This window comes from Cebidichthys violaceus, unplaced genomic scaffold, assembly GCF_023349555.1.
Source record: "Cebidichthys violaceus isolate CVI_PGR_0920_01 unplaced genomic scaffold, fCebVio1.0.p SCAF_73, whole genome shotgun sequence".
Taxonomy (NCBI): Eukaryota; Metazoa; Chordata; class Actinopteri; order Perciformes; family Stichaeidae; genus Cebidichthys; species Cebidichthys violaceus.
This window is the reverse complement of record NW_027176957.1, coordinates 290,001-315,000: the sequence shown is the minus strand read 5'-3', so window position 1 is coordinate 315,000 and position 25,000 is coordinate 290,001. Positions and strand designations below refer to the sequence as shown.

Genomic DNA, 25,000 nt, shown 5'->3' with positions numbered 1-25,000 from the left:
TAATTGATTGATTGACTTAATAAACACATTCATCTTCATCATCTTCATCTTCATCTTCATTTCTAACTGAAACACGGTTTCTTTTGGCATCGCCGTGTTAACGAGAGATAATTGAAGTTTTATTGTTTCATTTAACCACCTCAGTATTCGTCTCGGGGCGTATTTATAAATGTTTTTTTTGCTTAATTGCTGCTCCATGTTTGTCTTTTTTTTTGTTTTTGTTTTTTTTACAAAGAACAGATTAAAAAAACAAAAACACACATCTTCTAAAAACCACGGTTATATAATACGATGTGTGTTCTTTAGGTTTTAAGTTATTCATGTAAATCTGCATGTTCATCAAAAGTACTCAAATAGATCCTTTTGAGTGTTAAATTCATATTATTACTACTTATAAATGTAAATACTTTGTGTACTGAAGGGTGGTTTGATATGTCTTGTATATAAAATGTATATAAGTACAGTATCTGGTAGCTGCAACATGAAGTAGTGGAGGTAAAAAAAGTACATTAGCCTCTGAAAATAAAGTGTAGTAGAAGTTTAAAGTAGCTTAACGTAGAAATACGTACATTTCACTAAACTTGAATTACAACTAAAACAACAGTTGAGACAAATAGATATCAAAGAGATTATTATCCACAGTTAATTACTGACAAAACTATTATTTTGTGTATTAAAAGTGTTCTTAAATGTTGTGTTTAAATATGCAAATTAGGCTTTTTCTTATTAAATATGTGCTAATCGTCATACATCTACAGAACATAAACGTAAGCATTGGTTTAAGTCAGGTTTAAAAGTCTTGTTTCATGTTGTTGACATATTAGAGTCAAACGTATTTACTGAGAAGATTTATGATTTGTGATCACTTCATAAATCAGAGAATACTGTCAACAGACATTAAAATTATGTATTTCCTCCATGTTGTTATTAATAAATGTAGTATAAATGAGTGTGTGAGTGGTGTGTTAACAAACCCCTCAGTAGAAAGCTTCAGCACACAGAGAGGAATGAAGGTGTGAAGTTTGGTGGATGTCAGAACTACTGAAGTGGAGATTTCTGGATCAGAGTGTGAGAAAAAACTCCATTGATAGAAAAGCTCCTTTAATTATACACTTAATTAGGTATTTCTTATCTTTATTCGAGCTGAGGCCTGCAAATAGGCCTCGTTTTTAAAAGGTTAAGTACAATATACCATAAGTATGTGTCTTAACCTTTTAGGACGCCCCAACACATTTCTGTGTTTTATAATATATTAATATAATAATATATTAATATAATAATATAACATGTGACTCTTATTAATCTGTGACAAACTGTTGATTTTTAAAACATTTCAAGCAGAGATCTGATCTGTGTGAACGCAGCCTGTCAGGGGTCTTATGAGGACGCGGTGGTCCAGCCAACCCATCCGTCAGAGCTGAGGCATCCGGGACAGGCCGTGTGTGTGTGTGTGTGTGTGTGTGTGTGTGTGTGTGTGTGTGTGTGTGTGTGTGTGTGTGTGTGTGTGTGTGTGTGTGTGTGTGTGTGTGTGTGTGTGTGTGTGTGTGTTCAAGGGATTATCACTGAACAGATGAGCGTTGCCTCGTCTACATGTGCAGAGGACTATATGTCACTGCGGCGGGACGCGACACAAAACTACTCTGATAATCTAAGAAAAACGAAAAGAGACAAATGTTCACCTGGAGGAGGAAGAGCAAAAGGGGGAGGAGGGGGAGGGGGAGGGAGACAATTTGTGGAAGTGACCATATCTGGACTGAGGAGGAGTGACGTAGAGACGGCGTATACGTCTCTGGTAGAGACCTGTCAATCAGCGTGTAGCCCCCGCCCCTAAATCATGCCCTGCTTTCTGGTGTGTTTGACTCTAAATGGAGCATAATGTACTAAATGAACATCATGCTGTATTGAAGAAGACTGTAAACTAGAGATTGAGACCATAAACTCATGTTTACAATGTTTACTGAGGGAATAAATCAAGAGAGAAGTAGAGTCATTTTAGACTAGACTTCTATACAACCAGAGGAGTCGCCCCCTGGTGGACACTAGAGAGAATGCAGCTTTAACACATGAAGCTTTGACTTCACTCCCATGAATGAATGACTGAGTGAACAGCCTATAAGAAGCTGTGTGTCGTGTTTGCGTGCAGCCGTCCTGAGATATGTAGGCCCAACAGGCAGAGATGTGTGTGTGTGTGTGTGTGTGTGTGTGTGGAGGGGTATAGGAAGAGAGGGAGAGGAGAGAGTTGTCCTCAGGATGACCCACAGCAGCACCAGACATCTCTCTCTCTCTCTCTGTCTCTCTCTTCTCTCTGTCCTCTCTCTCTGTCTCTCTCTCTCTCTGTCTCTCCTCTCTCTGTCTGTCTCTCTCTCTCTGTCCCTCTGTCTCTCTCTCGCTCCCCCCCCCCCCCTCCCTTTCTCTCTTTCTCTCTCTCCCCCCCCTCCCCCTCTCCCCTCTCTCTCTCTCTCCCCCTCTCCCCCCCCTCTCTCTCTCTCTCTCTCTCGCTGTCTATATCTCTATATGCTCGCTCGCTCTTTGCTGCGTAATCGGCTGAAAAAGAAGAAAAGCTTGACCTCCTCCTTTAAAGATCTTCAGTTAGAAACCACAAATAAAAGTAAAAGTAAAGTGTTCGATTTGTGCAGAAAAATAAATTAAAGTTAATTTAAAGTAGCAATTTTTTTGCACCAACAGCTGCATGCCAGCTCCCCAAAAGTGAAGCCCGAACATCTGGATCGCCCCCTGGTGGCTGGATTAGTTTTCAGTTCATATTGGATTCATTTTGCCTTGCCGCCTTCACAACAACTCACACATGTTCTACTTTTGTTGATTTTCTTGACATTTGTTTCACTTTAGAAGCTCAGATTGACGTTCTCTGATGTCTGTTCGGTAAATATGAATCTATGACCGGCAGCCTTGTTAGCCTAGCTTAGCATAAAGACTGGAAACAGAGGGGACAGCTAGCATCAAGAAGAATAAAATATATATTTTATTTATCAGTGATATTTTGGTGATCATGGTCATAATGTATTATTATTTATTAATAAAGTATTGATATTTATTATTATTTAAAGTTATCATCTTAAAGGTGGTGGTGGTGGAGTCCGCCATTCCTGCTCTGGATGCAGAGTTTAAATGTGACCCTTTAATCTGACGAACTTGATCTCCTGTAAAATACACTTTTAGCTGCAGTTATTAACAATATATAATCTATATATATATATAAATAGTATAAAACTATTCGTTTAAATTACAAAACACCAGCACAGACCGTCCACTTTTTTTTTTTAAAGACATTTTTTACATTTTTGAAGAAGTAAAGTTTGCAAACGAGAGAAAATATGAGAACATATAATAAAAGTCAGTGAGTTAAAGTTTAAACATTTCAGGATCATTTCTTCAAAAAGCTCCACAAAATACAGTATTTGAGCCTCGACATCATTCAGCACGATGAGTACTATTGCTTTCGGTGTACTTTTACTTTGGAATGCATGGCGTGTGAAACACAGAGTACTTCTACACTGAGGTAGTACTACTTTTACTGACGTGAACAGATCGGAGTTCTTCCTCAACATGTGAGAGAGTGAAGCTTTAAACACGAGATTTAGTCCTCATCGACCTGCTGTACACACACACACACACACACACACATGTATGTGTACGTGTGTGTGTGTGTGTGTGTGTGTGTGTGTGTGTGTGTGTGTGTGTGTGTGGAAGTAGGTCAGTAGTGAAAGGGTTCTCTGCTGTCCTCACTCGGCCTCTGTTCGGCCCGTCACACCACTCGTGTCGACTCTAATTCTCTCTTCCTCCTCCTCCCTCTATCCTCCCTCCTCCTCCTCCCCCCCCCCCCTCCTCCCTTTTCTCTCTGCTCTGATTAGAAAGGCAGCAGGTCCCACCCCTGGTTCAGACGGTCTTGTGGAGGTTTAACTCTTCAGCTGCCGCCTCTCGTCGTTTTTTATTTTTTAATTTCCTTTAAAAAATGACTCTTGTGTGTTTTTTTGGCTTCTTCCGAACCATCTGTGGCTCGTAGCCTGTGTGTGTGTGTGTGTGTGTGTGTGTGTGTGTGTTTTTGTGTGTGTGTGTGTGTGTGTTATGTATTGAAAGGCAGAGCTCTGTGTTAGTGGAGGAGGATGTTTCATCTGGGGGAGAGGCTCTGTGTCTCCAGGACGGCTGGTTGAAGACCTGTGAACAAATGGTGCGTTACCTAACCCCCGAACAGCTTTACATGATTTACAGTAGGGGGGGGGGGGGGAGGCCGGTGTTTGAGCTCACACTGCCCTCTGCTGGATGACGAAGCAAACAAGAAGACGACACACTTATTCCTCTACTCCCCAACATGGCTCCCGAAAAATAAAACACAGAAGAAAAAATAAATCCTCCTAAAAATCTGTGGAGTTTAATTTAAAAAATGCCCCCCCCCCCCCCCCCTTAAAATAAAGTGGCCAACATGTAGCGCTCAGAGTGACGGAGCTGTGGTTGAAGGAGAACAGAGTGTTCCTGGACCGACTCCGGGTCACCCAGGATTAAAATACATCATTATAATAATAATCATAATAATAATAACGATCATAAAACAGGCTCACGTGGGAATGAAGCTGCTGCTCAAGTGCTTATAGAATTATATTATGTTTTATGTAATCATATTCCTTTGATTCATGACTTTAAATAAGTTGCAGTATAAATACAACCAGCATGAAGTATTCTCAGTAAATAAATACAGAAGAATGTAAATAATAAACTGTTTATTCAACTAGAGCGCGTTCATTCTAAAAATAATGGTGCAAAATTATGTAAAATTAAAACTGTAACGTTTTCTTGTGGACAAACCCGACATCTGATCGTATTTATGTACTGTAGAAATTAAAGATGTATGTTAATAACTGATATCCAACATGTGAATGAGTCCGGACTCGAACCCGCAACCTTCAAAGATTAAAGGAGGAATAAAAACATCATCTGAGTCAGAGCTGCTTTTGAAACTTTTTTATTTTTTGCTTGCAGACAAAAAAAAGAGAGAAAGATATCCATGAAAGTCCAGATATAATAAATAAATAAAGTACTAGAAACAGTCGTCTATTAAAGCGGCTTGAAGTTACGGAGCTCGTCTGAGGATCAGCTGATTGTTCTTTGATGTTTGCATATCTAACGAGTCCTACGAGAGAAGCTGAACAAAAACCTTCTTCTTCTTCTTCTTCTTCTTTAACCCCACATATGAAAAGTTAAAAACCGAGCCGAGAGCTTGTTGGTTCTCGTCCCTAAAATATCTGTAATTCTTGTGGAAAACCTGAACGATATTGTTTTTCAGTTCACCCGTATTCACTAAAAACGTCTTTTTTTTGTTGTTTTTTAAACTTTGGTGGCGAAGACGCCATCTGAAAGACATAACTATTATTGTGTACTCATGTTTTCATGCATACAGTATTGAACTAAAGTGTAAATGTTTGTAGCTTAACTGACTGAGGTAAAGTTGCCTGTTTCCTGAAGTAGAGCACACATGCCTTCTAGTTTCTGTATTTTCTTTTTTTTTTTGGACAAGGACACAAAAACAGTTTTTTGGGTTCAATAAGTCCATAAATCTGCGTGTTGTTTTTATAAAGACACAAATAAGAAATGATTTGGGTTTGTGACTGAAGTCCAGCCTGTAACATCCTCCGCCATCAGCTTTAATGAAGAGCTCAAAGGAAAAATCCACCTTAAAAAAAAACACAATTTATTTTGTAGTTCATGACAACTGCCGACGCCACTCCCACCAGATCTCCTACATTTCCCAGAATGCCTCTGAACTGGTTGTTTTCACTCTAAAACTCTCACCGTTTTCAAAAATACACGATTTTGAAAACAGTGAAAGTTTGAGGCTCATAATTGAAACGCGGAGTTTGATGAAGTTGTTTCTCTGGTTCTTGACTTTCTTTATTTTATGTCATGAATTGAATATCTGCTGGTCGGACACAATAACGCACGAGATGTTATTTAAATTAATGATTAATCTGCCTCTTATTCCCTTGATTTATTGATCTGTCAATTAAACGTCAGAAAATAGTGATAAACAGTCATAATCACTTTCCAGAGCCCAGAGTTTGTATTTATTTCACATCATTAATATAAATGGAATATGTTAATTCGTTTTTAGACTGTTGGTCAGACCAAAGAAGAAGACATTAAATACTATTTACAATGTTGATTCATTATTTTGACCGTTGAAGTGATAAACAGCCGGATAATTTACAGGAACCCAAAGTGACGTCTTTAAAGAAACACAAAGATAATGAGTTCAGTGTGATATAAATCCTCAGTTTGTGTTGATCCAACTGTCGGAGGCAGTTTAAGGTTATTTAGATACAAACGGGGTGGACAAAACAATAGAAACACCTCAGTTTAGCACATTCGGACTGTTAGCATTAGCTTTAGCTCGGAGCACCTAATAAACTGGCAGCTGAGTGTAATAAGTCTGATCAATACGTCGATATATAATCTACCGAGCTGTTCACATAAACTACAGACATTTTATTTTATTGAAGTTTGTTTTAATAGCCAATAAAACTTTATTTTATTCTTGACTCATAAAATGTATTTATTGTGGGTCTCTGGTTGACGTTTCTTGCTTTAATGATGCTACTTTTACAGGTGCATTGTGGGACAAGTTAAGTCCACTATGTAGATTATAATTATTATAGTAAATACAATAATAATAAATCTGGTCAGATATGTAAAGCAGAGTTTTTTCGGTGGATTCTTCCCTTTAAGGAGTCGGCGTCTCTTCAGTGATTCGTGTTTGGAGGTAAATTCATAAACTGATTGTTGAAACTGAACGGACCCAAATTATCCCCATATTCAAAAGAACTCATAATAGCATAATAACAGTAGAATGGATTCAGTCCCCGTTTTATTTATATGTCGTTAAGACTTTAAAAAAAAAAAAAGGAAAAAAAAATACAAAAAAGGAAAAACGCGGACATGGAATAGAATCCAGCTGTGATTTCTTTTGATTAATAAACAGAAGTTATAAACAGAATGGCACTAATTTGAGTTGTCTATTCACAAAAACCTTTCTTCTTTCAGAACAAAAGGTTCTCATTGTTTGGAGGACATTCACTTAAGAAAATGGTCCTTTATTCTGAAAAACGTGATTCTGTATTGTTGAGAAAACCCATGCGAGGTCTCACCTCTTACTGTAAAAACATTTATTTATTTTTTAGAGTAAGAAAAATGACATAAAAGCCCCCCCCCCTCCCTCCCTCCCCCGCCATTCTCATCAAAATAAAAGCCTCGTTATTTGTACAGGAGCAGGATTGGAAACGTACTCGCAGCGTCGTCCTGCGCGTCTGATTGGTCCCCACAGTTCATCAGAAGAAGAAACCACATCCTGATGCTTTGTCCTTTAAAGTCGGCGCAGTGCTTCTCAGCTGCATCGGGACCCAAAGCAACAAACCCGTCCCGTTGGTGAACTCGTCCTCCAGCTGAGCTGTGACTGGGACCCTGTCTGAGCTTCCTGCGGCCAACCTTTGGGTCCAGAACCATCAGCTGAGAAACACTGACACGCGGCGTCCTCCGTGTCGTCTCCACGGTGGATGCTGTGGGATGAACGGACACTGCGTGACGTCACAGATTAAACTCTGGTTTATATTTGATGACTTTTCACCGTCTGGTTTAAATATGTCTTCATTGTAGCCTGAACAACAACAGAACCTGAACCAGAAAAGAATGCTGAGTGTCGGTTTGATAGTTGTGTCATTTAATTTACTTCTTTAAAAACTATAATCATATTTAATAATGACGTCACAATCGGTTTCAAAACAGATGCAAATAATAATAAATAAGACGAACGCATTCCGCCGGTAGAAATCGGCCCTGCGCTTATATACAGGACACAGTATAAATACCACAGACTGTGTATAAATACTCAAAGACACAGTGATCATCACTGCATTATTAGTAAAAGTCTCTCTCCAGCTGTTAAAGCCGAATGATCCAGCTGTGATCAGCAAAACATACTTCCTTGTTTCCTCTCTCCTCGCATGCATCCCTGGTGGGAGGGACTAAGATGCAAGTGAGGGAAACGGGGATGTGATTAGGAGACGTACTCCATCCAAAGCACACAAAGTACACGTTATACTATGACTTTATTTTTACTTTTTACGACATGTTATACTATGACTAAGTCATAGTATAACATGTCGAAAAAATCGTTAGCAAATGATAACAGCTAACTGTTTTTTAACTGACTTTTTATGACTTTTCAACATGTTATACTATTGACTTTCTTTTTTCAACTTTTTATGACTTTTTCGACATGCTATTCTATGACCTTTTTATAACCTATTATACTATGACTTTTCGACATGTTATACAGTGACTTTTTTCAACATGCTATACTATGACTTTTTTATAACATGTTAAACTATGACTTTTTTTTACTTTTTTCAACATGCTATACTATGAATTTTTTCGACATGTTAAACTATGTCTTTTTTCGAAACGTTATACTATGACTTTTTTTTTTTTTACTTTTTACGACATGCTATACTGTGACCTTTTTTTATAACATGTTAAATTGACATTTTTTTACATGATATAGTATGACCTTTTTAACTTTTTTCGACATGCTATACTGTGACTTTTTTATAACATGTTATACTATGACTTTTTTCGACATGTTGTATTATGACTTTTAATGACATGCTATACTATGACTTTTTATACTTTTTTCGACATGTTATACTATGACTTTTTACGACACGTTATATGACTTTTTTTACTTTTTTCGACATGTTATAATATGACTTCTTTCTTTACTTTTTTAAAATATTATACTATGACTTTTTACGACATGTTATACTGACTTCATTTGACATGTTATACTATGACTTCTTTTTTTTACTTTTTTCAACATGTTTTTTATGACTTTTAACATGTTATACTATGACTTTTTTTTACATGATATAGTATGACTTTTTTAAAACTTTTCGACATGTTATACTATGACTTTTTACGACACGTTATATGACTTTTTTTTTTACTTTTTTCGACATGCTATACTATAACCTTTTTTATAACATGTGATACTATGACTTTTCGACATGTTACACTATGACTTTTTTCGACATGTTATATTATGACTTTTTTAATGACATGCTATACTGTGACTTTTTTTGACATGTTATAATATGACTTCTTTCTTTACTTTTTTTAACATGTTATACTATGACTTTTTACGACATGTTATAGTATGACCTTTATTATAACATGTTAAACTGACTTTTAACTTTTTTTCGACATGCTATACTGACTTCATTCGACATGCTATACTATGACTTTTTTCTACATGTTATACTATGACTTTTTACGACACGTTATACTATAACTTATTTTTTTACTTTTTATGACACGTTATACTATGACTTTACACAATGTTATACTATGACTTTCTTTTTAAACTTTTTTTGACATGTTATATTATTACTTTTTTATAACCTGTTATACTATTACTTTTTTTCGACATGCTATACTGACTTCATTTGACATGTTATATGATGACTTCTTTCTTTACTTTTTTTAACATGTTATACTATGACCTTTTTTATAACATGTTATACTATGACTTTTTTAAACTTTTTTCGACACGTTATACTATGACTTTTTTTGACATGTTATATTATGACTTTTTTATAACCTGTTATACTATTACTTTTTTCGACATGCTATACTGACTTCATTTGACATGTTATAATATGACTTCTTTCTTTACTTTTTTTAACGTTACACTATGACTTTTTTCGACATGTTATATTATGACTTTTTTAATGACTTGCTATACTATGACTTTTTTTAACATGTTAAACTGACTTTTTTAACGTTATATTATGACTTTTTTTTTTACTTTTTTCGACATGTTATAGTATGACCTTTTTATAACTTTACAACATGTTTTACTATGACTTACTAACTTTTTTTGACATGTTATACTATGACTTTTTTTTTTTGTCTCCCAACTTAAGGTGTTCGAGAGGGCCAATAGGTGTGAACTACTACAATCGAGCCAGAACTACAGCGAGAGAAGAAACAGGAGGACTGTTGTGGCTTCTGTGCAGTTAAAATGAAACCTGTCAACAGACAAACACCCCTGTACCAGCAAAGAAGAGTGCTAACATGTTTGTGTGTTGCTAAGCAACCGCTCTGCTACAATGTCTTTGGAGAAAAATTATTTGATATCAATAAATTATTTTTTGTTGCTGTTTATTTTATGAAATCTTGCCACAGTATATCATGCTATAATATTACTTTTTTCAAACTTTTCATGACATGCTATACTATGACTTTAAAAGCCATAGTATACTATGTCGAAAAAAGTCATAAAAAAGTCACAGTATGTCATCATAGAAAATATTTAGAAATCCATTATAAAAGTCAAATTATCGCGTTCGTAGCGATTCTTGCTTCACGGTTGTTTTCATAACGAGTTGTCGACGACATCACATTCTTTGCTACGTCACCAGCTCATATCTGTGTTTCGTGAGACACAAAATCAAACTCACCTCTCATGTCTGCTCCTCTGCTTGGGGCTGTGATTGGCTGACACCTTTAGACTCCTCCTTGATAGCTTCATCTTCATCCTCCACCTTGGCTTCCCCCACCTCCTTCTCTTCCTCATTGCAGTCGTCATCAGTGGCTTCTTCTCCTTGTTCTTTCACCTCCATCTCTCCTTCGCTGTCTGCACGTTCTGCTGCAGCCTCCTCCTCCTCCTCCTCCTCCTCCTCCTCTTCTTCTTCTTCTTCCTCCTCTTCGTCCTCCTCTTCGTCTCCCTCCTCGTCGCTGAAGGGCTCCCTGCCCTCCTCCACCCTCCTGGCGGTCTCGGAGAACCAGTCCCTCACCTGCTCGTAGCTCATGCTGGACTTTGTCACCAGATCGTCCAGGTCTTTCTCACTCAGGGCTCGGTGTTTGAGGTAGTAGTCCTTCAGGAAGGACTTACCAGACTTCACCTGCAGGACGGAGACGTGAAAAACAAACTTTACATGTAAAAGTACCAACATTTTGACTTGGAGGTTGTATTATGAGGAGATACTTCAAAAGTATGCATTAGTTTTCCAGGTGGAAAAAGTCGGAAAAAGTCATAGTATAGAATGTCGAAAAAAGTCATAGTATAACATGTCAAAAAAAGTCATAGTATAACGTGTCGAAAAAAAGTCATAGTATAGCATGTTGAAAAAAGTCATAAAAAGTCATAGTATAACATGTTGAAAAGTCATAGTATAGCATGTCGAAAAAGTCATAGTATAGCATGTTGAAAAAAGTCATAAAAAGTCAAAGTATAACATGTTGAAAAAAGTCATAGTATAGCATGTTGAAAAAAGTCATAGTATAATATGTCGAAAAAAGTCATAAAAAGTCATAGTATAACATGTCGAAAAAAGTCATAGTATAGCATGTCGAAAAAAGTCATAGTATAACGTGTCGAAAAAAGTCATAAAAAAGTCATAGTATAACATGTCATAAAAAGTCATAGTATAACATGTCGAAAAAAGTCATAGTGTAGCATGTTGAAAAAAGTCATAGTATAACATGTTGAAAAAAGTCATAGTATAACATGTCGAAAAAAGTCATAGTATAGCATGTCGAAAAAAGTCATAAAAAGTCATCGTATAACATGTTGAAAAAAGTCATAGTATAGCATGTCAAAAAAAGTCATAGTATAGCATGTTGAAAAAAGTCATAGTATAACATGTCGAAAAAAGTCATAAAAAGTCATAGTATAACATGTCGAAAAAAGTCATAGTATAACATGACGAAAAAGTCATAGTATAGCATGTCGAAAAAGTCATAGTATAGCATGTCAAAAAAAGTCATAGTATAGCATGTCGAAAAAAGTCATAGTATAGCATGTCGAAAAAAGTCATAGTATAGCATGTTGAAAAAAGTCATAGTATAACATGACGAAAAAGTCATAGTATAGCATGTCGAAAAAAGTCATAGTATAGCAAGTTGAAAAAAGTCATAGTATAACATGTCGAAAAAAGTCATAAAAAGTCATAGTATAGCATGTTGAAAAAAGTCATAGTATAGATGTCGAAAAAAGTCATAGTATAGCATGTCGAAAAAAGTCATAGTATAACATGTCGAAAAAAGTCATAAAAAGTCATAGTATAACATGTCGAAAAAAATCATAGTATAACATGTCGAAAAAAGTCATTAAAAGTCATAGTATAGCATGTCGAAAAAGTCATAGTATAGCATGTTGAAAAAAGTCATAGTATAGCATGTCGGAAAAGCCATAGTATAGCATGTTGAAAAAAGTCATAATATAACATGTCGAAAAAAGTCATAGTATAGCATGTTGAAAAAAGTCATAAAAAGTCATAGTATAACATGTTGAAAAAAGTCATAGTATAGCATGTCGGAAAAGCCATAGTATAGCATGTTGAAAAAAGTCATAGTATAACATGTCGAAAAAAGTCATAGTATAGCATGTTGAAAAAAGTCATAAAAAGTCATAATATAACATGTCGAAAAAAGTCATAGTATAGCATGTTGAAAAAAGTCATAAAAAGTCATAGTATAACATGTCGAAAAAATTCATAGTATAGCATGTCAAAAAAAGTCATAGTATAGCATGTCGAAAAAAGTCATAAAAAGTCATAGTATAACATGTCGAAAAAAGTCATAGTATAGCATGTTGAAAAAAGTCATAGTATAGCATGTTGAAAAAAGTCATAGTATAACATGTCGAAAAAAGTCATAGTATAGCATGTTGAAAAAAGTCATAGTATAGCATGTTGAAAAAAGTCATAGTATAGCATGTTGAAAAAAGTCATAGTATAGCATGTGGAAAAAAGTCATAGTATAGCATGTCGAAAAAAGTCATAGTATAGCATGTTGAAAAAAGTCATAGTATAGCATGTCGAAAAAAGTCATAGTATAACATGACGAAAAAAGTCATAAAAAGTCATAGTATAACATGTCGAAAAAAGTCATAGTATAGCATGTTGAAAAAAGTCATAGTATAACATGACGAAAAAAGTCATAAAAAGTCATAGTATAGCATGTGGAAAAAAGTCATAGTATAGCATGTCGAAAAAGTCATAGTCTAGCATGTCGAAAAAGTCATAGTATAGCATGTCAAAAAAATTCATAGTATAGCATGTTGAAAAAAGTCATAGTATAACATGTCGAAAAAAGTCATAGTATAGCATGTTGAAAAAAGTCATAGTATAGCATGTTGAAAAAAGTCATAGTATAACATGTCTAAAAAAGTCATAGTATAGCATGTTGAAAAAAGTCATAGTATAGCATGTCGAAAAAAGTCATAGTATAGCATGTCGAAAAAAGTCATAGTATAGCATGTCGAAAAAAGTCATAGTATAACATGTCGAAAAAAAGTCATAAAAAGTCATAGTATAACATGTCGAAAAAAGTCATAGTATAGCATGTCGAAAAAAGTCATAGTATAGTATGTCGAAAAAAGTCATAGTATAGCATGTCGAAAAAAGTCATAAAAAGTCATAGTATAACATGTCGAAAAAAGTCATAGTATAGCATGTTGAAAAAAGTCATAGTATAGCATGTTGAAAAAAGTCATAGTATAACATGTCGAAAAAAGTCATAGTATAGCATGTTGAAAAAAGTCATAGTATAGCATGTTGAAAAAAGTCATAGTATAGCATGTCGAAAAAAGTCATAGTATAGCATGTCGAAAAAAGTCATAGTATAACATGACGAAAAAAGTCATAAAAAGTCATAGTATAACATGTTGAAAAAAGTCATAGTATAGCATGTTGAAAAAAGTCATAGTATAGCATGTCGAAAAAAGTCATAGTATAGCATGCTGAAAAAAGTCATAGTATAGCATGTTGAAAAAAGTCATAGTATAGCATGTTGAAAAAAGTCATAGTATAGCATGTTGAAAAAAGTCATAGTATAGCATGTTGAAAAAAGTCATAGTATAGCATGTGGAAAAAAGTCATAGTATAGCATGTGGAAAAAAGTCATAGTATAGCATGTTGAAAAAAGTCATAGTATAACATGTCGAAAAAAGTCATAGTATAGCATGTCGAAAAAAGTCATAGTATAGCATGTTGAAAAAAGTCATAGTATAAAATGACGAAAAAAGTCATAAAAAGTCATAGTATAACATGTTGAAAAAAGTCATAGTATAGCATGTTGAAAAAAGTCATAGTATAGCATGTCGAAAAAAGTCATAGTATAGCATGTCGAAAAAAGTCATAGTATAGCATGTTGAAAAAAGTCATAGTATAGCATGTCGAAAAAAGTCATAGTATAGCATGTCGAAAAAAGTCATAGTATAGCATGTTGAAAAAAGTCATAGTATAACATGACGAAAAAAGTCATAAAAAGTCATAGTATAACATGTTGAAAAAAGTCAAAGTATAACATGTCGAAAAAAGTCATAGTATAGCATGTCGAAAAAAGTCATAGTATAGCATGTTGAAAAAAGTCATAATATAGCATGTCGAAAAAGTCATAGTCTAGCATGTCGAAAAAGTCATAGTATAGCATGTCGAAAAAAGTCATAGTATAGCATGTCAAAAAAAGTCATAGTATAGCATGTTGAAAAAAGTCATAGTATAACATGTCGAAAAAAGTCATAGTATAGCATGTCGAAAAAAGTCATAAAAAGTCATAGTATAACATGTCGAAAAAAGTCATAGTATAGCATGTTGAAAAAAGTCATAGTATAGCATGTCAAAAAAAGTCATAGTATAACATGTCGAAAAAAGTCATAGTATAGCATGTTGAAAAAAGTCATAGTATAGCATGTTGAAAAAAGTCATAGTATAGCATGTCGAAAAAAGTCATAGTATAGCCTGTTGAAAAAAGTCATAGTATAGCATGTTGAAAAAAGTCATAGTATAGCATGTCGAAAAAAGTCATAGTATAACATGACGAAAAAAGTCATAAAAAGTCATAGTATAACATGTTGAAAAAAGTCATAGTATAGCATGTTGAAAAAAGTCATAGTATAGCATGCTGAAAAAAGTCATAGTAGAACATGTCGAAAAAAGTCATAAAAAGGCATAGTATAGCATGTTGAAAAAAGTCATAGTATAGCATGTTGAAAAAAGTCATAGTATAGCATGTTGAAAAAAGTCATAGTATAACATGTTGAAAAAAGTCATAATATAGCATGTTGACAAAAGTCATAGTATAGCATGTTGAAAAAAGTCATAGTATAGCATGTGGAAAAAAGTCATAGTATAGCATGTCGAAAAAAGTCATAGTATAGCATGTTGAAAAAAGTCATAGTATAACATGACGAAAAAAGTCATAAAAAGTCATAGTATAACATGTTGAAAAAAGTCATAGTATAGCATGTCGAAAAAGTCATAGTCTAGCATGTCGAAAAAGTCATAGTATAGCATGTCAAAAAAAGTCATAGTATAGCATGTTGAAAAAAGTCATAGTATAGCATGTCGAAGAAGGTCATAGTATAGCATGTCGAAAAAAGTCATAGTATAACATGTCGAAAAAAGTCATAGTATAGCATGTCGAAAAAAGTCATAGTATAGCATGTTGAAAAAAGTCATAGTATAGCATGTTGAAAAAAATCATAGTATAACATGTCGAAAAAAGTCATAAAAATTCATAGTATAACATGTTGAAAAAAGTCATAGTATAGCATGTTGAAAAAAGTCATAGTATAGCATGTCGAAAAAGTCATAGTATAATATGTCGAAAAAAGTCATAAAAAGTCATAGTATAACATGTTGAAAAAAGTCATAGTATAGCATGTCGAAAAAGTCATAGTCTAGCATGTCGAAAAAGTCATAGTATAGCATGTCAAAAAAAGTCATAGTGTAGCATGTTGAAAAAAGTCATAGTATAGCATGTCGAAGAAGGTCATAGTATAGCATGTCAAAAAAAGTCATAGTATAGCATGTTGAAAAAAGTCATAGTATAGCATGTCGAAGAAGGTCATAGTATAACATGTCGAAAAAAGTCATAGTATAGCATGTTGAAAAAAGTCATAGTATAGCATGTTGAAAAAAGTCATAGTATAGCATGTCGAAAAAAGTCATAGTATAGCATGTCTAAAAAAGTCATAGTATAGCATGTTGAAAAAAGTCATAGTATAGCATGTTGAAAAAAGTCATAGTATAGCATGTCGAAAAAAGTCATAGTATAGCATGTCGAAAAAAGTCATAGTATAACATGTCGAAAAAAGTCATAAAAAGTCATAGTATAACATGTCGAAAAAAGTCATAGTATAGCATGTCGAAAAAAGTCATAGTATAGTATGTCGAAAAAAGTCATAGTATAGCATGACGAAAAAAGTCATAGTATAACATGACGAAAAAAGTCATAAAAAGTCATAGTATAACATGTTGAAAAAAGTCATAGTATAACATGTCGAAAAAAGTCATAGTATAGCATGTCGAAAAAAGTCATAGTATAGCATGTTGAAAAAAGTCATAGTATAACATGACGAAAAAAGTCATAAAAAGTCATAGTATAACATGTTGAAAAAAGTCATAGTATAACATGTCGAAAAAAGTCATAGTATAGCATGTCGAAAAAAGTCATAGTATAGCATGTTGAAAAAAGTCATAGTATAACATGACGAAAAAAGTCATAAAAAGTCATAGTATAACATGTTGAAAAAATTCATAGTATAGCATGTCGAAAAAAGTCATAGTATAGCATGTCGAAAAAAGTCATAGTATAGCATGTCGAAAAAAGTCATATTATAGCATGTCGAAAAAAGTCATAGTATAGCATGTGGAAAAAAGTCATAGTATAGCATGTCGAAAAAAGTCATAGTATAGCATGTTGAAAAAAGTCATAGTATAACATGACGAAAAAAGTCATAAAAAGTCATAGTATAACATGTTGAAAAAAGTCATAGTATAGCATGTCGAAAAAGTCATAGTCTAGCATGTCGAAAAAGTCATAGTATAGCATGTCAAAAAAATTCATAGTATAGCATGTTGAAAAAAGTCATAGTATAGCATGTCGAAGAAGGTCATAGTATAGCATGTTGAAAAAAGTCATAGTATAACATGTCAAAAAAAGTCATAGTGTAGCATGTCGAAAAAAGTCATAGTATAGCATGTTGAAAAAAAGTCATAGTATAGCATGTCAAAAAAAGTCATAGTATAACATGTCGAAAAAAGTCATAGCATAGCATGTCGAAAAAAGTCATAGTATAGCATGTCAAAAAAGTCATAAAAAGTCATAGTATAGCATGTTGAAAAAAGTCATAGTATAGCATGTCAAAAAAAGTCATAAAAAGTCATAGTATAGCATGTTGAAAAAAGTCATAGTATAGCATGTCAAAAAAAGTCATAAAAAGTCATAGTATAGCATGTTGAAAAAAGTCATAGTATAGCATGTTGAAAAAAGTCATAGTATAGCATGTTGAAAAAAGTCATAGTATAGCATGTCGAAAAAAGTCATAGTATAGCATGTCGAAAAAAGTCATAGTATAGCATGTCGAAAAAAGTCATAGTATAACATGTCGAAAAAAGTCATAGTATAGCATGTCGAAAAAAGTCATAGTATAGCATGTTGAAAAAAGTCATAGTATAGCATGTTGAAAAAAGTCATAGTATAACATGTCGAAAAAAGTCATAGTATAGCATGTTGAAAAAAGTCATAGTATAACATGTCGAAAAAAGTCATAGTATAGCATGTCGAAAAAGTCATAGTATAGCATGTCGAAAAGCGTGTTGAAAAACGTCATAGTATAGCATGTTGAAAAAAGTCATAGTATAGTATGTCGAAAAAAGTCATAGTATAGCATGTCGAAAAAAATCATAGTATAACATGTCGAAAAAAGTCATAAAAAGTCATAGTATAGCATGTTGAAAAAAGTCATAGTATAGCATGTCGAAAAAGTCATAGTATAGCATGTCGAAAAAAGTCATAGTATAACATGTCGAAAAAAGTCATAAAAAGTCATAGTATAGCATGTTGAAAAAAGTCATAGTATAGCAGGTCGAAAAAGTCATAGTATAGCATGTTGAAAAAAGTAATAAAAAGTCATAGTATAACATGTCGAAAAAAGTCATAGTATAGCATGTCGAAAAAAGTAATAGTATAACATGTTGAAAAAAGTCATAGTATAACATGTCGAAAAAAGTCATAGTATAACATGTCGAAAAAAGTCATAGTATAGCATGTCAAAAAAAGTAATAGTATAACATGTTGAAAAAAGTCATAGTATAACATGTCGAAAAAAGTCATAAAAAGTCATAGTATAACATGTCGAAAAAAGTCATAGTATAGCATGTCGAAAAAAGTCATAGTATAGCATGTCGAAAAAAGTCATAGTATAGCATATTGAAAAAAGTCATAGTATAGCATGTCGAAAAAGTCATAAAATAGCATGTCGAAAAAGTCATAGTATAGCATGTCGAAAAAGTCATAGTATAGCATGTTGAAAAAAGTCACAGTATAGCATGTCGAAGAAAGTCATAGTATAGCATGTCAAAAAAAATCATAGTATAGCATATTGAAAAAACTCATAGTATAGCATGTTGAAAAAAGTCATAGTATAGCATGTCGAAGAAAGTCATAGTATAGCATGTCAAAAAAAGTCATAAAAAGTCATAGTATAGCATGTTGAAAAAAGTCATAGTATAGCATGTCAAAAAAAGTCATAAAAAGTCATAGTATAGCATGTTGAAAAAAGTCATAGTATAACATGTCGAAAAAAGTCATAGTATAGCATGTCGAAAAAAGTCATAGTATAGCATGTCAAAAAAAGTCATAGTATAACATGTCGAAAAAAGTCATAGTATAGCATGTCGAAAAAAGTCATAGTATAGCATGTCAAAAAAAGTCATAGTATAGCATGTTGAAAAAAGTCATAGTATAGCATGTCGAAAAAGTCATAGTATAACATGTTGAAAAAAGTCATAGTATAGCATGTTGAAAAAAGTCATAGTATAGCATGTCGAAAAAGTCATAGTATAACATGTTGAAAAAAGTCATAGTATAGCATGTTGAAAAAAGTCATAGTATAGCATGTTGAAAAAAGTCATAGTATAACATGTCGAAAAAAGTCATAGTATAGCATGTCGAAAAAAGTCATAGTATAGCATGTCGAAAAAAGTCATAGTATAACATGTTGAAAAAAGTCATAGTATAGCATGTCGAAAAAAGTCATAGTATAGCATGTTGAAAAAAGTCATAGTACAGCATGTTGAAAAAAGTCATAGTATAACATGTCGAAAAAAGTCATAAAAAGTCATAGTATAACATGTCGAAAAAAGTCATAGTATAGCATGTCGAAAAAAGTCATAAAAAGTCATAGTATAGCATGTCGAAAAAAATCATAGTATAACATGTCGAAAAAAGTCATAAAAAGTCATAGTATAGCATGTCGAAAAAGTCATAGTATAGCATGTTGAAAAAAGTCATAAAAAGTCATAGTATAACATGTCGAAAAAAGTCATAGTATAGCATGTTGAAAAAAGTCATAAAAAGTCATAGTATAACATGTCGAAAAAATTCATAGTATAGCATGTCAAAAAAGTCATAGTATAGCATGTCGAAAAAAGTCATAAAAAGTCACAGTATAACATGTCGAAAAAAGTCATAGTATAGCATGTTGAAAAAAGTCATAGTATAGCATGTTGAAAAAATTCATAGTATAGCATGTCAAAAAAGTCATAGTATAGCATGTCGAAAAAAGTCATAAAAAGTCATAGTATAACATGTCGAAAAAAGTCATAGTATAACATGTTGAAAAAAGTCATAGTATAACATGTCGAAAAAAGTCATAGTATAGCATGTCAAAAAAAGTCATAGTGTAGCATGTTGAAAAAAGTCATAGTATAACATGTCGAAAAGTCATAAAAAGTCATAGTATAACATGTCGAAAAAAGTCATAGTGTAGCATGTTGAAAAAAGTCATAGTATAGCATGTCGAAAAAAAGTCATAAAAAGTCATAGTATAGCATGTCAAAAAAAGTCATAGTATAGCATGTCGAAAAAGTCATAGTATAACATGTCGAAAAAAGTCATAGTATAGCATGTTGAAAAAAGTCATAGTATAGCATGTCGAAAAAAGTCATAGTATAGCATGTCGAAAAAAGTCATAATATAAAAAAGTCATAAAAAGTCATAGTATAGCATGTCGAAAAAAGTCATAAAAAGTCATAGTATAGCATGTCGAAAAAGTCATAGTATAGCATGTCCAAAAAAGTCATAGTATAGCATGTCGAAAAAAGTCATAGTATAGCATGTCGAAAAAAGTCATAAAAAGTCATAGTATAACATGTCAAACAGTATAAATTCAAACAGTTTGAAACAGCTGACATTTAGGGAAACTTGTCTTATGAGGAGCTACTTCAAAAGTATGCATTAGTTTCAGCTGGTTGTACCTAATAAACTGGACACACAAACCTTGATGGGGGTGGTGCCCCCTTGTGGCGAGCGTTTGCAGGGATACGGCCGGCGCGTCCTCCTGGACCAACCCCGGAAACGCTTCCTGGACTTCTTCTGGGTCTTAACTCCGCCGTTCAGCGCCTCGTCCACCTTAAACACAAATTATTATTTTTTTTCCAAGTAAAAGTTCTCCAAAGAAGTACAAATATAATTAAATCTCTAGGAGTCCGTTAAAGTACGGCGCCTTGAAATGGTCAAACAAACGGTCATAAAATTCCAAATGTCCGACTTCCGGTTTGGTTTAGGGCATACCTCCCAGAGGATTTTTTTGTACGTCTCATCACGTTACACTTACCTACCAAATTTCATACAGCTAGGTGAAACCCAGTGTTGGGGTTACTCAAAAGGGGGCGCTATCGAGCCAATATGTCAGACTGCAATTTTTGCCATAACAATTTCAAAACCTTACCAGTATCCCAAGCACCTCGTTTTTTTGCACTGAAACACATATGAGAATAATAATACTGCGTCGGTGCTCGGGCCCTAAAATAAAATAAGAGGAATGTGTACTTTTTTTTTTGTCGAAATAATAATAAAAAATAAAACCACATACCTTCCCACTCTGGTAGAGGTAGTACCACTTCAGGTTGCTGTTCTTGCAGGCGTAGCGCGTGTCTCCGAACCAGTTGACGATGTACGTCCTCGGCAGACCGCTGTCCTCCGCCATCTGGTCGTACTCCTCTGACGTGGGCCACTGCGTGCGGACGAAGGCCTTCTTCAGGATGTGGAGCTGCTCCCGCGTCTTCTTCACCACCTTCCTGCCGGAGGGCGGCGTGGACGAAGCCCCCGCTGCCACCTTCCCCTCCTCGTCGTCGTCGTCTTCCTCCTCCTCCTCCTCTTCCTCCTTCGAGGGCATTTTCCGCCTCTCGGTGAACCAGGCGTCCACCTCACGCCGCGTCAGCTTCGTAGCCGCGCGCAGCCGGCTCAGCTCCTCGTCCGGCGGCGTGTCCGATGTCTGGAAGCTGGCCTCCAGGATGAGCAGCTGCTCCGGGGTCTTCTCCTTGAACTTCTGCGGTGTGAAGTCGGGGAAGGCGTGGCGGAATTTGACCCGCGGGTCGCTGGCGGAGCCGGACGGAGGGGCGTTGGCGGCGGAACCGGACGGAGGGGCGTTGGCGGAAGTCGGGGAGCAATCGCTGGCGTCGTCGCTGGAGTCGATGACGATGGTGGCGGCGGCGCCGGCGTTGTCGCCGTTGTTGCTGTCGTTAAGGCTGCCGCCGCTGCTCCTCCCTCCTCGTCCTCCTCCTCCCGGCGCTTTGGCGAGCGGGGCTTCACTCAGCAGGACGCCGTGGTGGTCCTTGGAGTTCCTCTGGTTGTACCGCGTGTCGCTGAACCACTTCTTTATCGCTCGCTTGGAGAGTTTGGTGACCTGCATGAGTCGCGATATCTCCGCCTCGGTGGCGAACTGCCTGCGGCCGTAGCTCGCCTTCAGCTCCGCCAGCTGCTCCTTGGACTTCTTGGGTTTGGCCGCCGCCGAAGAAGCGTCCAGAGCACCGGCCGACATCTCCGTCTTCGATTCCGTCGCGGACGGTTCAGCGGCTTTGGGCTGGTTCCCGGGGACGCCGGCGACCGTCAGGGTGATCGGGGAGGCCACCGGCACGGCGCTCCCGTTGCCGGAGACCTGCGTGAGGACGAGGCCCGGCTGGCCGACGATCTGGCAGGTCTGGAAGATGGACTGCAGGCCGTTGGCGGCCGCCGCGATGTTGGCGGGGATGACGGTGATGGTCTGAGGGACGGTCTGCACGGTGCCGTTGAACTTCTTCCTCCTCGCCTCCTCCACCTGCAGAGAGAAGAGTTACTCCTGACTTTAGCACATTAGCACTTTAGCAGTAGCATTGGTGGACTATTCTTCCTGGTGGGAAGTCAAACACACATCAGATTAACAATCAAGTAAAGAATAGAAACATTGTCATTCTTTATAAATCACAATTCCTCATGAATTCCTAGCAAACTTATTGCTTCCTTTATCGAAAATAAATATGAATTCTTAATAATAACTGTCCAAATTACCTAAATCTATATTTATCCATCCTACACTTTCACACGTTTAATTTCAAGACAGAATCTCTGCTTCGGGGGATTTCTACTTCCCCCATTTTTTCCCCATTCTGTTTCTTATAAAATAAATCATAATAACACATGAATCCAACTCTGGTGCCTTAAAAGTTTGGCGGCGCTGTTGTTGTTCTGTGGCGATCGTGTCAGCGGCACACTGAACACACAGCTGGATGGAAGTGGTGAGAAAAGACGAGCCGGTTTATCACTGGAAGAACAAACTTCTGTTGTGATGAACAAAACATGTAAAATACATATAAAAATGGGAACAATTGATGGTGTAATAAAGCGACGACTGCAGATCGACAGCAGCTGGTTTTCAGCTGATCGGAGACTTTTTACTGTGTAAAATCCGTCCACTATGGAGATGTTACCTCCTACAAACACAGCTCAAAACATCTCAAGTACCCCTTTAGGGTTCCCTCCTCGTTCTCCAAACGGAGGTCTAAATCAAGTACTTGGCTAACGTTTAAAAAACAAGGTAAAAAGGTAGAGGGTCAGGAAGAGTTCTGGACCCGTAAAAACCCGAGTGATTCGTTTAAACCCGATGAGCACCGACCTCCTCCGGCGTCCAGCTGACTCCGTGTTTCAGCCTCTGAGCAGAAAACCAGACTTTGATCTGCTCCTCGCTGAACTTCGTCTGCGAAGACAAACCCATGATCTCTGACACCGACGGGTACGGAAACCTGAGACACAAACAAACAAACAAACAACAACAACAACAACAACAACAGTGAAGACAGGGTAAAAACCTCGGGGGGGCTGTGATGAACACTCACTTCACTTTTCTGTTTATTCATAACAACGTGTCTCCGGTCTCTATGAGACACCTTCAAACAAGACGTGTTACTCATGAGACAGACAGAACAGAGCTTTATGAACCCTGAAGGAGACTATTGTGCAACAGTTTGATGAACGATTACAGAAACTAAAGATATCGAACTAAAGGGACAAAAATAGAGATCATGACATAATGATTACTCCATTATTATTATCAATAGTTTCCAATTCATTTTCTGTTTACTTAAACATTCTGTTTCGGTCTTTTCATGGGATTTGTTCCAAATAAAAGTATAAAAACTAAAACCTTCAACTCTCTGAACCCTAAACCCGCCGGCGGGATTGAAGAGACCGTTTTCTTTAAACTACACCGTTATTCAACTCATGATTTATGGCTTTATAACCGTGTTAATCTGCACATATGACATATTCTTGAGTTCTCTCTTCTAGTCAGGATTGTTCTGCAGAGTTAAACACACTCCTGAGGGTGGAGCAGCTAGCTGACGGACAGTGAGGGTGGAGCAGCTAGCTGACGGACAGTGAGGGTGGAGCAGCTAGCTGACGGACAGTGAGGGTGGAGCAGCTAGCTGGCGGACAGTGAGGGTGGAGAAGCTAGCTGACGGACAGTGAGGGTGGAGCAGCTACCTCACGGACAGTGAGGGTGGAGCAGCTACCTCACGGACAGTGAGGGTGGAGCAGCTAGCTGACGGACAGTGAGGGTGGAGAAGCTACCTGACGGACAGTGAGGGTGGAGCAGCTAGCTGACGGACAGTGAGGGTGGAGAAGCTACCTGACGGACAGTGAGGGTGGAGCAGCTAGCTGACGGACAGTGAGGGTGGAGCAGCTACCTGACAGACAGTGAGGGTGGAGCAGCTACCTGACGGACAGTGAGGGTGGAGCAGCTAGCTGACGGACAGTGAGGGTGGAGCAGCTACCTGGCGGACAGTGAGGGTGGAGAAGCTACCTGACGGACAGTGAGGGTGGAGCAGCTAGCTGACGGACAGTGAGGGTGGAGCAGCTACCTGACGGACAGTGAGGGTGGAGCAGCTAGCTGACGGACAGTGAGGGTGGAGTAGCTAGCTGGCGGACAGTGAGGGTGGAGCAGCTAGCTGACGGACAGTGAGGGTGGAGAAGCTAGCTGATGGACAGTGAGGGTGGAGCAGCTAGCTGGCGGACAGTGAGGGTGGAGCAGCTAGCTGGCGGACAGTGAGGGTGGAGAAGCTACCTGACGGACAGTGAGGGTGGAGCAGCTAGCTGGCGGACAGTGAGGGTGGAGAAGCTAGCTGACGGACAGTGAGGGTGGAGCAGCTACCTGACGGACAGTGAGGGTGGAGCAGCTACCTGGCAGACAGTGAGGGTGGAGCAGCTAGCTGACGGACAGTGAGGGTGGAGAAGCTACCTGGCAGACAGTGAGGGTGGAGCAGCTAGCTGACGGACAGTGAGGGTGGAGCAGCTAGCTGGCGGACAGTGAGGGTGGAGAAGCTAGCTGACGGACAGTGAGGGTGGAGAAGCTACCTGACGGACAGTGAGGGTGGAGCAGCTACCTGGCAGACAGTGAGGGTGGAGCAGCTAGCTGACGGACAGTGAGGGTGGAGAAGCTACCTGGCAGACAGTGGTGTGAGCGGCGGGTACCTGTTGTAGGCGCTGACCAGCAGGACGTTGTTGTCCATGGCCGTGTTGTAAGTTGGGATGCTGCTGATGGGGATGAGGAGCTGCGTCTGCGTCTGACTGCAGTTCTGCTGGTTCTGCAGCGCCGACAGCACCTGAGCCAGCG

At 37.0% G+C, this 25,000-nt stretch overlaps 1 protein-coding gene across 1 annotated transcript in view; it reads right to left on the bottom strand.

Annotated features, from left to right (window-relative positions):
* Nucleotides 1-4,959: 4,959 nt before the first annotated feature.
* Nucleotides 4,960-25,000, bottom strand: part of LOC137891973 (zinc fingers and homeoboxes protein 1-like) — a 21,573-nt gene continuing 1,532 nt past the window's right edge. The window contains exons 2-7 of the mRNA XM_068736853.1: nucleotides 24,859-25,000; nucleotides 23,006-23,132; nucleotides 20,948-22,171; nucleotides 20,353-20,484; nucleotides 10,524-10,967; nucleotides 4,960-7,562 (exon numbers count right to left, since the gene is read on the bottom strand). The exon at nucleotides 24,859-25,000 is cut by the window's right edge and continues 503 nt beyond it. Coding sequence (XP_068592954.1) covers nucleotides 10,527-10,967; nucleotides 20,353-20,484; nucleotides 20,948-22,171; nucleotides 23,006-23,132; nucleotides 24,859-25,000 — 2,066 coding nt within the window. The 3' untranslated portion in view covers nucleotides 4,960-7,562; nucleotides 10,524-10,526. The remainder of the gene's footprint in view (nucleotides 7,563-10,523; nucleotides 10,968-20,352; nucleotides 20,485-20,947; nucleotides 22,172-23,005; nucleotides 23,133-24,858) is intronic.